The 14,879-nt window shown below is 36.6% G+C and overlaps 1 protein-coding gene across 2 annotated transcripts in view; it reads left to right on the top strand.

The window, feature by feature from the left end:
* PDGFD (platelet derived growth factor D) overlaps nt 1-14,879 on the top strand; it is a 230,860-nt gene that overhangs the window by 203,878 nt on the left and 12,103 nt on the right. For both annotated transcript variants that reach the window (XM_023535384.1, XM_011368111.2), the window contains exon 6: nt 12,027-12,241. In XM_023535384.1, coding sequence (XP_023391152.1) covers nt 12,027-12,241 — 215 coding nt within the window. The remainder of the gene's footprint in view (nt 1-12,026; nt 12,242-14,879) is intronic.

The following is a 14,879-nucleotide window of genomic DNA, read 5'->3' as shown; positions in this document are numbered from 1 at the left end:
CAGGGGTACTTTTAAGAAATGTGGACTGGGCTACTTTAATAGATAATGTTTATGTTGGTAAGCACAACATATTAGAACATGTGGACCGAAATGACTAGTTAGTTAACTCCTGCCTGGGTCTGCTGCTTATGGTTTAGGTGATAATCTTACATGCTTAAAATGCCTGGCTAAGGGGGGACAGCAGAGTCACTGGTGGCCCTAATGTTGTAGAGATATCTCATACACACATCACTGTAACTCTCCAACTAAATCTCCCCAGGCCTCAGATTGGATTCAACTCAAAGGAGAAATTGTTTTTCTGTAAGGATTTGCTCTTTTTGGATATCTATTAGGTAACTTGAAGAAAAATAAAATATTTATACTGTTTTGAAAACCCAATAAAAATATTAAAAAGTATGTTGGACAAAGAAATAATAAAATGTGAATCTGTCGTCATATATCTTAACCACTACAACTATTCAAAGAGCACCTGTTTATTGGCATTTATTTATTTATTTATTTAGGAAATATTAAAATTTAAAAATTATCTAAATTTTTTACTTTTTCCCCAGAAATTATGTTGAGTTTGAGGCAGGGTGTCTGGGTTCAGATCCTAACCCTGCCACTTACAAGTTTTGTGATTTTTTAGCAAGTCATTCAACCTTCCTGAGCTTCAGTTTCCTCATTGCAAACATGTATAAGTATCATCTACTTCTGAGAATTGTTAGTGGTGCCATCAAAAGCACCTGACACATAGTAGTTGTTTAAGAAGTATTAACTAGCTATAGCTGCCTAAAATTCTGAAATATGTTTGCATTGCTTCATTGGCAAAGCCTTCCTTGTCCCTTGTCTTCTTTCTGTGAAGCGCATCACTCTAGACAAAGTTTAGAGTATTTTGGATGCCACACATTTATAAGTCTAGCTACTGCATTGCTATTGTACTTTTGTTTTGTTTTGATTTTTTAAGGGAATATGGTCTTATGACTTATGACAAGTGTATCAACTCTTGCTGAATATTAAATCATTTGAGGAGCTTTGAAAACTACAAATGCCTAGTCCCATCCCATACACACTGACTCAGAATCTTTGAGGGTGGGGCTAGAGTTGATGTTATTTTATGGTTCCTAGGAGATTGAGATGTATCCTTAGAAAAGCCAGGGTTGAGAGATACTGTTTTAGAGATTGTTCATCCTGTATTTCCAGCACTGGGCACAGTCTCTGACACATTTTAGATGCTCAATTAATGTTTGTGGAATTGAAAACATTAATAATCAAGCATTAGTATATTTCTAAAGTTTATAGAAACCCATACCATAGTTTAAGGAGCATAGCTTTATTAAGAATGCATTTGGTTACTGAAAAAGCCTTGTAAGAGCATTCAAGGCGACATTCTACGTTTTTTTTTTTTGAAAGAATAAACAATTCTCTCCCCTGTTGACTTAGATTCCATTTCTTAATCTCTTGTTTAAAATGATCCTAAGACAGATCTATACCATTTCATTTAACACTGGCAAATCACCACTGTCTCTGCACTTGTCTAACTGTGCAGATTTAATTGTTTATCATTTCAATGATGCTGAACTACCTGCATGTATCACGAAAGCAAAGGAAATCAGGTTTAATATTTCAGCTGTTATTTTCAGGTTTTAGATTTAAAAATACAAATTCATGGTTTGTGTTCTGATGTATAAGAAAGGGAACAGTGAATAATAAATGAAAACAGACAAATAAATAGTTATAGAAAATGGAGGCCCATTATTTCTTGGGCGCCACCATTAGGTGTCAAATAAAACATGAACTTTATAAGATCTACAAAATACTTCCTATTATCAGTATAATAATTTTTTAATGACGTGCAGAAGCAAATGTCATTTATGACTATCTATTGAGCTACCCTTCTTCTGATTTGCTCAAACTGATCGAAAGTGACATTTTTCTTGCTATCAGAGAGTAAGATTCTAAGATGACTCTTAAATGTCAAAGGGTCAAACATAGAGTTTTATAAACTCTAAAATAAAACACAAACACATTGGATGAAGAACTTATGTAATGAGGTAGAAACAGTTAATATTTAAAATTAAATTATATGCTCTGCTTCTATTGTTTATTTGAAGGGAAATTGGGTTATAGTGAGTTTTTAGTTCTCTTTAAGAAGAGAGTTGAGAATGAGAAGCAAGAGGACAGTAAAAGGTTGGGGAGAAGAGGGAGAGAAAAGAGACTTATTACACTGCCAAGTATTCAAGCCAGAACTCAGTGCATAAGGTCTACTTTTTTTAACTTCACAAGTAATAGATAAACTCCAACTTGTCTGTAAGAGCTTCTAGACCGAAGATAATACAATAAGTTAATATATTCAACTTTCAGTTATCTAGGAGGTAATAGAGAAAAGAGTAGCATGGATAATTGAAATCTGTAGATAACTGCAATTCTCAAACCCAATTTTTGCCAATAATTTCCGCCTTATGCTTTTAACCTCAAAGCTGCCCCAAATTTAAAAAAAAAAAAAATTGTTTCGAGTTACATTTTCTTCTTCTGATAATGATACCACATGTTGATGATACCAAAGATTTGCATATATTAGGTAAAAAATCGTGTGGATCTTTTACAAGCTGTATATTACCCTCTGAATCATTGTATGACCATTATAGTTTAACTGAAACTATTTTATGATTGCTTTAAAACACATATGTTTGAACTTGGGGACAGTGTTTATATATTCAAGTTCATAACATGAAATTTGACATTTCTAAATGATTAAGAAATGATTGGCCCTAAGCTCTACGAGACTGGGCATTAATTGAGAAGCAATTTATAAAGATTAACAATGTAAGATCTGTTTTTTTTACTTATTCTAGGGCAACTTGACTTTCCAGGACAGTAGTGTGGTTAGCATAGAAACAGCCAACACATAATAGCAAGGAGAAAGGCTGTTTTCACAGGTTAAGTGTTGTGATAAAAATATGGAGATAATTGTTTAGGCACTCCAAATTAATAGTTTTGATCTATAATTACACTTTACAAAAGAGTTGCCATGTATTCTTCTTTAAAAATTATATTTTAATATTGAGTAGAGCAAATATATTGATATTAAATTGATTCCAAAAGATAAGGTTTGAGAATACAATTTTTACAGATTTTAAATGGTTTGATGTTATAACTCTAAGATAGTTATGAACCTATTTCCAAGGATACAATACCAATTATATGATTTTTTTAAATGATATTATTTTTCTCTGAGATCTAAAACACTTGACTTTTTAATTTGCAAACTATTTACAGGTAACTAACAGGCAGAAGAAACTGAGAATTAAATAAAATAAATATGTTTTGTATAAAAATATTTGAATTGGTTCTGAATTCTCTTAGGTCAGAATATCTTTTATTTTTAAAGTAGTCATTTATAGCTGTTTTTTTGTCATGCCCCTGCATGCTAACCAGGAATATACAGTTTTGCTCTTTTAGTAGTGCTATAGAATGTAGAAAGTAATTTCAGAATTATATAAGATATGAATACGTTTTAGAAAAAAGCTGAAGTCACCACAAGTTGAATGTTTGTAACTTTAACTGCCTATTCAATAGCTGGGTAAGAATTTGCAAAAAGCCCTTGGCTGACACTAGTGATGAGTCAGATAAGTCGGTCTTGAGATATCATTCTTCTGTAACTACCTATCTGTAAATTAAACAGAGACAGATACTGGGGACATTAAATCAAAAGGGGTTTATTTTTATAATTTCTAATGTTGAATGAGGGTTAGCTTTATTGAGTTTCCTGAACCGTGTGGTATATACCAAGTAAAAGCTTTCTTTATCAATACTAAAATTATTTACTGCATATTTGACAGAAATGGAGCAAAAAAAAAAGAATGCTGTGGTGGGAAGAACATGGGCTTTGTAATCACATAAACTTGTAATGAGATTCTAACTCAAATCCTAAGACTAGTGGCCTTGGAGAAGTCACTTATAGACCCTCTGTTTTCTGAAGTTTATTAAATGGCTCTAATTATAGCCACTTTGCAAATTATGTTAGAATTAATAATAACAGAGTATCTAAAACCTAGTGGGCCTTCAATAAATGATAGCTATGATTATTACTTGAATACAAAACTCTGCACAGAAGCAAGGTATTTCTGTGAACTCTTCTGCTTTCTTCCATGGAAGGCTCTAAGATAATCATCAGTAATCTGGAGAGCCTCCTACAGAGCATCCAAATCTTGTCAAATTTAACTATCTGTATAATCAATACACTCACTAAAAGTTTACAAAATAATTGCCAAGTACTACACTTTTCTATGATACTATTTACCCAGAAACTTTATGGCACTATCTTGCTGGCTGGATGTTTCTTTTACAAATCTTTTCTTTTTGACTGTAGCCAGTGTTTATGACCCATAGGATTTGTTAAGTATCTAGATTCCCCACTCACTCAGTTTGCCAGAAAACATTAATAAAAACCATACTGTTGTTTATCATGTTGCATCTGTCCTCGAGGGCAACACACATAAAATGTTTGAAGAAAATCTCAGCGCAGAGGCAAGGATCCTCTCAGTTGTTTTTCCTCCTACTGCCAGAGTAGCCTCTGCTTTTCTCCTAGTTGAGGTCATCCATCTTTGTGGATATGCTAATCCTACTTTTGTCATCAAAGTTATTTCTCCCATCTAGGCATATGATTCAAATGCAAATTGATTGGAAAAATCCATTTGGCAATGGAAAATCATAGGTAACTTTTAGTGTCCAGGTGAGCAGATGTGCCTTTTCCACAACAGTCATTCTTAAAGATAAATAGTTTTGTGTTATGGTTCCCATGCCTGTTTTCTCTGTAATCATTGGGGAGCCCCTCCAGAATCTCTTTTCTCTTTACCCCAGTGGACTTCAGAATAAAGCACACCTTTCCTAGAATGTACGGTCATACCAAAACTACTGGTGCTGGGAGATCTGGCACACAAAATGTCTTTACTTACAGAGGACTGTGCTAGGGTCCATGAAATTATACTGGCATACAAGATCATTGCCTTCTGATATTTAGATCAAGGTGGGCATGACCTTTTTTCCTTGCCGATCACCAATTGCAGAATCTCAGATGTTTAGATGAATCTGTTTTTAACCTTACTTCATTGATCCGTTTCACTCATTTCAGCAATAATGTAGGGGCATACCTACTGAGAGCCTGCATTTGGCCCTATGCTTCAAACACTCGTAACTCATTCAATCTTAATAAATTCCTTGGCAGGAGAGTATTATTATTCTCATTTTACATGGTAAAAGAAACAAATTCAGAAAGATTTTGCGACAGCTACAAAGTGTAGAGGGCCGTGATGTGAATCTGAGTTTGTTGGCTGCAAAGCCCATGCCATGGGGGAGCTCAATGGTGTTTAAAGACCAGAGACTCATATTCCAACAAATGAGAGAAAGAGAGATGTTTAAAGATCTCCTTGATTTTTTATCTCCTAAACTGTTTTCTTATGTTTTGTTTCATAAATATACTTCATACATCTCCCAAGGTCATGAGTTCTAGAATTTAGAGAGTTCCCTTATGATGGTGTCAGCTGCTTTCATGCCTAATTCCATGCCTGGCTGATATTCATGGATTCATCCATTCACTTCTCAGCACATACTTGTCATATGCTAATTATACGTCCAGTGAATTTAGGCAAGCCACAATTCCTCTGCATCTCAGCTTCTACATCTATCGAGGAGAAATAGTAGTCTCTAAGATGAGTGTTTATTGTGAGCATTCAATGAGATTTGAGTTTGTGAAAGCATCTCTCACAGTGTCAGGCACATAGTAGGTACCCAGTACATTTCCATTCACTTATTGATTAACTGTTTTTAGACCCTGAAAACTAAGAATAGTCTAACTGGGAACTTTTTACTGTGATTTAGATTGACTTATAGAAATACAAATGGTAAATGTTTCCATTCCTTAGAAATTAAACCAGCAAATCAGTCATGGAATTCATGATTTTAAGTTTAAAATATCCTGATATTCCCTCATTAAGTTATTAAATAATTGTTCTTTCCAGATTTATTTGCACCTCCAAATTGGGATTGAAATGTGAAAGCAGTTTTCGCAATTATGTGCTGATTTATAGAAAATGGAATCTGAAAATCACAGTGAGGTTGTAATGTCCATAAAGATGAACAGACTTCTCCTGGGAATTTATGAACCTTGAAAAAGCTAAGAGCCCCCAGTCGTTTGATATAAAAATACTGCAATTATTGATATATTCTCCTTACCAACTGCACCCACCCAAAGCACCATAAATTTAGTGTAGTAGCATTAGTCAAATTTTAGCACTTTACATGACAGATTGTGACATTATTCCGTGTTTGGCAAAGGACATATTTCTGAGTAGCTTGAGATATGTGTCAGGGACCAGGCTTCTTCATGCCATCATCTACCCTGTGTGGCACTGCTTCTAGATTTCATGGGTCTTGGTACCAGTAATCTTCATTCATCATAGTTCATACATGAGAGAGAGCTGGTTCTGGCACCCCAGTTTCTCACTTCTAACCTAACACCATCAATAGTTCAGTTCATTCAGGTAGTTTAGTCATTTCATTCCTTGCAATGAAAATCTGGGCTATAAATGCCCCAAACTTTCTGTAATCTTAACTTGTTTATGGGTATCTGTTCAGAGTCACAAAAGATAGCTATTTTACAAAAATCAGAAACACTTGTCCAGGAGTGTATAGTAATTTTATTTTTTTATTGGTTTAATTAGTTATTTCAAATATTCTAAAATGGTAAATGTGCTTAGAATACAAAGACGTGTTTCTTTTGGCAGTAATCTGCTTCTAATCTTTGAAACCAAATGGTTTTAGAAGAGGCAGACTTGAATAACCTACATTTAGTCCTTCCAGTAGAGGCAAAGCACTCAGAGAGGAGGGGAAAAAGATGATTAACAATTTGCTTCTTAGAACATTACAGTTTATTGGAAGAAAAGCTTCTAAATAAAGAAAATGATAAAGCAAGGTCTACAAAGTAAGCACTATAATAAAAGGCAAAGAATGTGTGAAGAGTATAAGCAAAAGGGTCAGAGGAGATGTAGGGTGGACATGCTTTTTGACTTGGACCATAGAAAATTAACATGAGGTATCAAACTGAGATGCTAGAGAAAATAAAACAATGATGAATGCTGATAAGAAAAGCATGATTTTGCTTCAAGCACTTACTTTCTCATGCCATCATCATGTCATGTGCTAAACGTGTACTAATATATAGGCTGCTGGTATGTACCTGCTAAAAGAGTTGTTTATAAAGAATTTTAGCACCATAAGGCTTGATTTGGTTGCTACAAAATGATTACTGGCTATCTCTAAGAACATGCGGAAGTTTAATTATAGATCCCAGCAGACTCAGAAAGGTCAAGAAAAAAAAGGCTGGCAACACACATAGTACAATGAACATCAATGAAAGACCAGCACAGTGAAAGCTGACCAATAAACTTGACATCCAGAGACTGACCGACCCAAAGAAACCATCCTGTTGAACAAAACAAAGCAATGAATTAAAGGTGTATGTGGAGAAAAAAAGTACTTCCCTATATTCAAAGTGAGGATGTTATATTGTTCCACAATAGATTTTTGTATTCTCAAAAAAATTGAAATGATCGATTTATAAAAGGCTTTTAAAATTTTATCATAAGCTGATCACTACCTATGCCACACTTGTCAAGCACGTGAAGTATAATACAGTTGACCCTTGAACAATGCAGAGTTTAGGAGCACTGACCATCCTCACAGTTGAAAATCTGTATATAACCTAAGTGAGCCCTCTGAGTACGAAGATTCTCAACCAAGGACTGAAAATACATGTTGGCTTTATCTGTCCTATAGAAAGAATCTCTCAAATTCTAGCATTTATCTTCCCTAAAGACAAATTATTGCTATCAATCAGTCCAGCTTGTTACATGGACCTCCAACTGGTTTTCATAACAAAGACTATAGGTAAGTGAGAGCATTTTGTCCTGATTTCTCCTTGAAATCAGGACAAAGTGAAAATCATAAATAAATAAAAGTCCCCTCAGTTCAGGTGAAAAAGATGAAACTCATTATATTGCTCAATACCAAAGAAAAAGGTAGGCTCTCTCATAGTTGCCTGTTTTATTAGCCAGAACATGGCCTTTTCCAGTAGAATCCAATAGATGAATATGCGTGCACATGCTTGGGTATACGTAAATGACAAATCTTGAAAATGACAGATCAGTGCCAATCAACTAACCTAAGAAGCCAAGTCATTTGGACATCAAGTGTCCCTTTAGTGGGAAGGTTTCATCATGGCTCGCGGAAACTGCTATTTGCACTCTTCTTCAAATCTTCAGACTGGGTTTCATTAAGTGCATGAAGCATGAAAATGCCTGGATTCAAACTCTGGCTCTACCACTGACTGGGTGTGCAGCTGTGGAGAGTTTTGTTCTTAACCTCTCAAAGGTTCAATTTTCTCAACCGTGAAAAGAACGGTAATAATGGTATTTATTATTTAGCATTTGTGGAGCTTACATGCAATCATGTATGTGCAGTACATCTCACGTTACCTTGTACTTAGAAATACAGATGGCCAGGATCAAAAAGGCCACTCTGACTCTCCTTCCTCCCACATCTAAGCCTTAACAGATTAGAAACTGAACAAGGGTGAGCCTTTTCCACTATACCCTTGCTTTATACACCCCCCCATCCCAGTGCTTAGAGCTCAGAACTTCTATCACAGCCCAAGGAACTTCGGTGGCTAGGCTATGCTTTGAGGCCAGGGCTGCAGAAAGAAGGGTGCTCCTGCTGCACTGTGCAGGGCCCCACGTTGGATGTATGTATCCAGAGGAAGGCTTTGAGGACACTGCAGCCTTCAAGACTTTCCAACAGATTGTCAGTGCACACCCCCCAAGAACTTAACTGACGTCAGAGAGCCATGAAAATGCAAGAAGGCTCAAATCCAAAAGGATAGCAAAAGAGGAATTACATAACATTATATACACCTGGGTGAACTAGGGAAATTACATGAAATTAATGGGCCTTTGAATTAAATTTGGAACATCCTGGCTACCCTATAATGTTCCGCCATGGAGACTGAAGCAGGGAAGGAAAGGGCAGCCCTTCTCCATAGATTTATACCTCTTGGCCTCCCTCCCTCCCAGCAGGCTCTTACCAGAGTCCCCTTTCCTACCGAAGTACCAAGTACCGGAAACCTTAATTGCAGCTCAGCCCCTTGTCTGGCTCCCTGCTCCGCTGCACTGCTAATTATTCTTCTTTGACTGGAAACTCAATATCCCCTGCAGAAAGTCTGCAATCACGCTTTGAAGTTATTTGCGTCCAGTCAGAAAGACCTTTTAGTTCTAGCTCTAAATTGAGTGCCTCGGTGGTTTCAATCCCCTGATAAGCAGGGCAGCTGGATTCTACAGCAGTCACACTGGGCCACAGTTCTCAGTCACATTAGTGAATTGATGCATAAAACTGACAGCATTGTAAATCTCTTCATGGCGGGTAGGTAGGAAATGGAAGTAACCAGTGCTAGTTAGTAAACTGTTAAACGTGCAGAGTTGGGTTTCAAGGCGAGTAAGGCATGTATTCTTGTTTGTTGAGGGCATTTTGAGATTTAGCTATATCCTTGTGGAGAAGGCATACTGCAATTTGGCTTGGATATATTCCAGAGAGAAGGATATAACCATTCACCATGCCAGTCCTAGTACAACAGCCTACAGAAAAGCTTGATACAGCACCAGGGGGGTCAGAGTTCTTCCTTCAGCTTTTGGGTACCTGCCATCCCCCCACTTTGCTTGATGTGGTAAAGACTATAGAGCCAATGGGAAAAGGACTTCAATTCCAGTTTTCCCACTTACTCTTCACTTCGAGTAAGTAATACTCACCTGGAAAGGGTGGGGAACAATGAAACATAGTCATATGTATAAGGTGCCTAGCAGAAGGCTGAACTAAAGAGAGACTTGGTACTATTACTTCCTACCTATCCCTCTCTGACTTCCTGCACAGCACAACTTCTTGCTAATTGCACCTCGTTACTCCACGATGTTAGACAAAATATATTCCCATTATCACAAGCAGCAGACTTGGCCCTCTGCATCAGCCCTGTCCGTGAGCCCAGTAATGCACAGGCCAGCATCAGTATTTATCTCAAGGTGACACTTGTAATGGATGATTGCTGCACTTCTTAATCCATTTATGTAATCCTTCCTGCTTTGCTTGCAGTTATTTGCAGTGCTTCAGCAGGGATAAAATGCTTCTTTTCCCAAGACAGAGTTCATTCAATTTAAATCTGGATTGATTATAGCTAAACTTATGATATATCTTTACAAAGGAAGAAAAAAACAGCAATAAAATATGCACGATAATTATTTAGCATTTATTCAGCCCCCACAGTGTCCTGGGCTCAGCATGTAACAATTGGGGAAAAAGCCCTGCCCTTGAGAATCAAGGCATAGTTGCACATGTGAAAAGGCACTCAGAGCATGGCACTGATCCAATTGCCATTTAATTCTTTATTCAGGGGTCATCCACCCAACTGGCCAGGCTTTCAGCTGACTTCATGGGGTTAAGTGGACTCTTCACTAATTCTTGCCTTCTTCTCTTTTGGTTTCCCTCAAATGCTGTCTACTGACAGCATCCTTAGACTTTGACCTCTACTCCAATAGAGCACACTTTATTGCTCCTCAAGCAGTTTTGGTTTAAGACTAAGACATTTATTAGGGCTGGAGTCCAGAGTCAGCCTTATGATATCTGCCTAACGTTTGTGAGATTTCTCCTGTGGTGGCCTGTCTGGTGACAAGGGAGGTGCACTAGAAAATTGTGCGGGACCCATGCAGACAAGGAACTTTCTTCTAAATTGCATTCTTCTGAAAAGATAGTCATGTATGTGCTCATCAGTCAGAAGATTTGAATGCCAACTGGATGGATGATTAGATGGATTTTGAGACCACTAATTAAAATGTAATGTATGTAATACAGTAATACAATTTAATTCCAGTAAATATTTATGACTAAAATTTGAAAATTTAAGGTGATGCTCTTCATTCGTAAAAGTTCCAGGAACCATACCACCTGGACAGTCATGTTCATAAATAATGGCCAAAAGTGAAATAGAAGAGAGAGGCCTGAAATTTGTTCTTCCTTTAATTTGTGACCATTTAACTTAAAAAAAAAAAAAAAGATGCAGGAAAAATAAAAATTAATCAAGATGAACAATAATGACCAGCATTAATTGAGTGCCATGCACACTAGATTCTATCTTTCAAATATTGCTGTGAAATAGGTAAAGTTATACTATTTACATTTTACAGAAGAGGAAGCAGAGGTTCGGAGCAGTTGAGTAACTTTCTAACTAAAAGGAGGCATAGCCATGATGTGAAGGCCATCTATAGCTTTACTGCAGAGCCCAACACTTAACCACTAAGCTATACTGCCATCTAGGATCCAATGCACAAATATGCATCATATTCACAACCCCCTAAATGCCATTTCTTTTGACTTTTTGATTGACCTTGGAGTTAAAATGAAGCTAAAACCTTTTTCTTTCTCACATTTACTTGTAAAATTCCATTGCCAGTTAAATATATTAGAGTGATTGTCCCTAATGTATCCCTGATATAATTCAAATTATATTTAAGTAATGGCTTAGAGTCGGGATTTATTTGGACTCAAAAAGCAATTTTTTTAAAAGATAAAGGCAATTATTTTAAATTGCTGAACATTTCATTTTCTTTCCTCAGAACTTTTTTTTTTTTTTTTTTTTTTGCATTAAATAAAGGAACAAGGAAACTTTGAGCCAAGATATAGATTTAGCCAAGTTTTTGAGGGCTTTTTGATTGTCCTTTATTGCTGTTCTTGTTGATTTTTTTTTTTTTTTTTTGAAGGGCAGATAGGATCAAAAGAGAAATTAGATTTTCCACCTTTGGTGTTTGGGGTAGTAATTGAGATCCCAAGGACGTATTCAATCCCTGGGTTAAGATTGCCCTCACAGAATCTTCCCATTCTGTTCATCAAAACACATGCCGAGTGTTTGCTTACAATTGTGCACTTGCTTACACAGTGTGTGTTTTTTACAGTTGACCTGGACAGGCTCAATGATGATGTCAAGCGTTACAGTTGCACTCCCAGGAATTACTCAGTCAATTTAAGAGAGGAGCTGAAGCTGACCAATGTGGTCTTCTTTCCGCGTTGCCTCCTCGTGCAGCGCTGTGGAGGAAATTGTGGCTGTGGAACTGTCAACTGGAAGTCCTGCACGTGCAATTCAGGGAAAACCGTGAAAAAGTATCATGAGGTATGCCATTCTCAAATGTTTTTGTTGTAGTGCAGCATTTAGCAGTTTGCAGCTGAAAAAGTCACGTAATCTAAAGGGTGGTAGGAGACAGGGCCATTGCATACAGTTGTTCAGGCTGTTCACTGCACAAGGGCACCCAGCCAGAGGGATAATTGGGAGCTGAAATCATACTTGTGCTAAATCTGCCAAGCTAAATGCCCTGGGGAGTATCTAAGTCCATCATGATGAAGAAGGGACTCCATTTTTTAATCCTCATAATATACCATGTGGGTTGACAGCAGTCTTGTTAGACTATATAATAAAATATATCATGCAGTAATTTCAGAGTTTACTCAGCCTCCTTGTAGAAATATGATGATATTCATTTACAGAATATGGCTGCAAAAGCTAAGCTGCTTTAAGAAAATGTTAACAGCCAAACTTTAATTCAGTCAAGTCATTAAAAAATCAAGTAGTGTAAAGATAAATGAAATGTTAGAAAATATATTTTCATTCTGTAAATATGAAAATATTTTTTTCTAGAAATATTAATTTTTCCTAAATATTATTGAGTGCTACCTGGGTAATCAGCTCTGTATTTTGCATACAAAAATTAAAAGTAAATATAAAGAAATAAGAAGAACAAAAATTTAAGGAGAGAGCAGTAACCTTTTAATAATAACAAACACTAATGAGCATTCACTGTGTGCCAGACATTATTATAAGTAATCATTAACTCACTCAGCAGTTTATCAACAGTGCTGTTGGGTTGGGGTTGGGGGGGGTGCTATTTTTATTCCCTTTTCATAGATGAGTAAACTGAGGCCTCAGAGGATCAGTAAGTTGACCAGTGTGACATGATTAAAGAATCACAGAGCCAGGACCTAAACTCCAACCAACTGGTTCCAGAGTTTATGTTCTTATCACTAGTAACACTGTGCTCTCTCTTTAAAAATATACAGCACTTTATTGAAGATTAAAAAGTAGGCTTAAGGGGAGTTAGAGCTGCTCTTCACATTGACAACAGCTCTATTACTTCCTGACTGTGGGATCATACGTGAGACACTAAAATTTAGAGACTCAGTTTTCACATATGCGAAATGGGACTGAGAAAGCATATCAGATAATCTCTTATAGAGCAGTTCTGGGAATGAGATAGTATAGTGTATCTGAAATGCTTTTTAAAAGATGCGAAACATTATACAGAAATATATTCTAAAATATGAACTAAAATGTGAAGCAGACATTATTGTGAGGAAATATTGAGTTGCTTTTTATCAGTGTTCCTCAAAACAAAAGAATATAGAGTGCTCCCTAAATTAAATCTCCAGCTTTATAAAACTCTTTTGTTATCCTGAAAACAATAAAACAATAATGATAAGTTAGGAGGTAACTTCTAAGCTAAATGAAAATGAATACCTCGTAACCGTTATTTTCCACTTGAGGAATGCAGGGAGTCATAGGCCACAATGACTATGCTTACCTTACACAGGGGAAACACATTGCTTTAGACCTACATAGAACATATTCTCTTAGTCACAAGAATTTCTTACTCCACCCCACAGTTTTCAAAAGGAAAAAAGTACTTGTATCTAGAGAATGTTATCGTGCTCATTGTATTTTATTTTTGTATGTCCTGATGAACTCTAGATTGGACATTGTCCTTGTGTCTCAGAAGCTGAATTTTGTAATGTTTAGTCATAACCTGAGGATGAATGCAGAATGCAGTAATCTGGTTAAAGTTAAAATAATCTAGGAAGTGACATGATCTCTACCTAGTCATAACTGTGAGGAAAAACATTCGAGTTCAGCCTTTGAAGTATTTGGGGAATGCTGTATTTTTATCTTGACTCTGCTCAGATCCAAGTTATGGCTTGATTTTTTAAATTCCTGTTTCAGAAACAGCAGAGTTAAACATACATCCACAAGGACTCTTGCCTTCTGGACGGTCTTTTTCTTAGTTTTTTTCTTATCTCTGCACATAATACTATTACCTGTAAATTTCTGTTTACAATTGATATCTAGAAGGGGAAGCCCTTGATCTCCTTGTTCAGTCACATGAACAGGTTTAAAATGTTGGCATCCTTTTGAAACTACTGTCTAAAGCATCTCTTTCTAGGAGTCTGCAGAGCTCTATACTCTGCCAAGTGCTGGACAAAGGACAAAACGGCATTGCGCGCAGTCAATACCTGCATACCTGGCACAAATGCACCTGACGTATTTCCCCTAAACTCCTAAAATACCCTTGAAATATGTCACAGTGTTCACTCTGCTGAGTGTCCTGTGGAAAAGTACAGAAGGCTGGCTTCATTTCCAGAATTGGGGGTTGCTCGAGCTAGGCTCATGAGGGAGAATTCATCATCCTTTATTCTGTTAGTTCTGTGTTTGTATTCCTAACTCAGAGAAATGAGAAACCAGCTTCCCCAGCTCCTACTTATAACTGATGAGATGTGAAATGAGTTTCTATGAGAGCTAAGCATCCTTAAGGGGTGCCTCGAACACGTCATATAGGCAGGCCCGTGTAACTCTCCACACATATTTTAATAGTAAGCATTTAAGGAGTGAAATCCAAGAAATTATAAAGCTCCCAATGGAGCTAAAATCATTGCTTTTTACACAGGTCATGCTACTTCTCCTGTGGGGGTTTGAACATTCTTCA

This window comes from Pteropus vampyrus, unplaced genomic scaffold (assembly GCF_000151845.1).
Source record: "Pteropus vampyrus isolate Shadow unplaced genomic scaffold, Pvam_2.0 Scaffold139, whole genome shotgun sequence".
Taxonomy (NCBI): Eukaryota; Metazoa; Chordata; class Mammalia; order Chiroptera; family Pteropodidae; genus Pteropus; species Pteropus vampyrus.
Note: the sequence above shows the minus strand (reverse complement) of the source record. Positions and strands in the feature narration are given on the sequence as shown.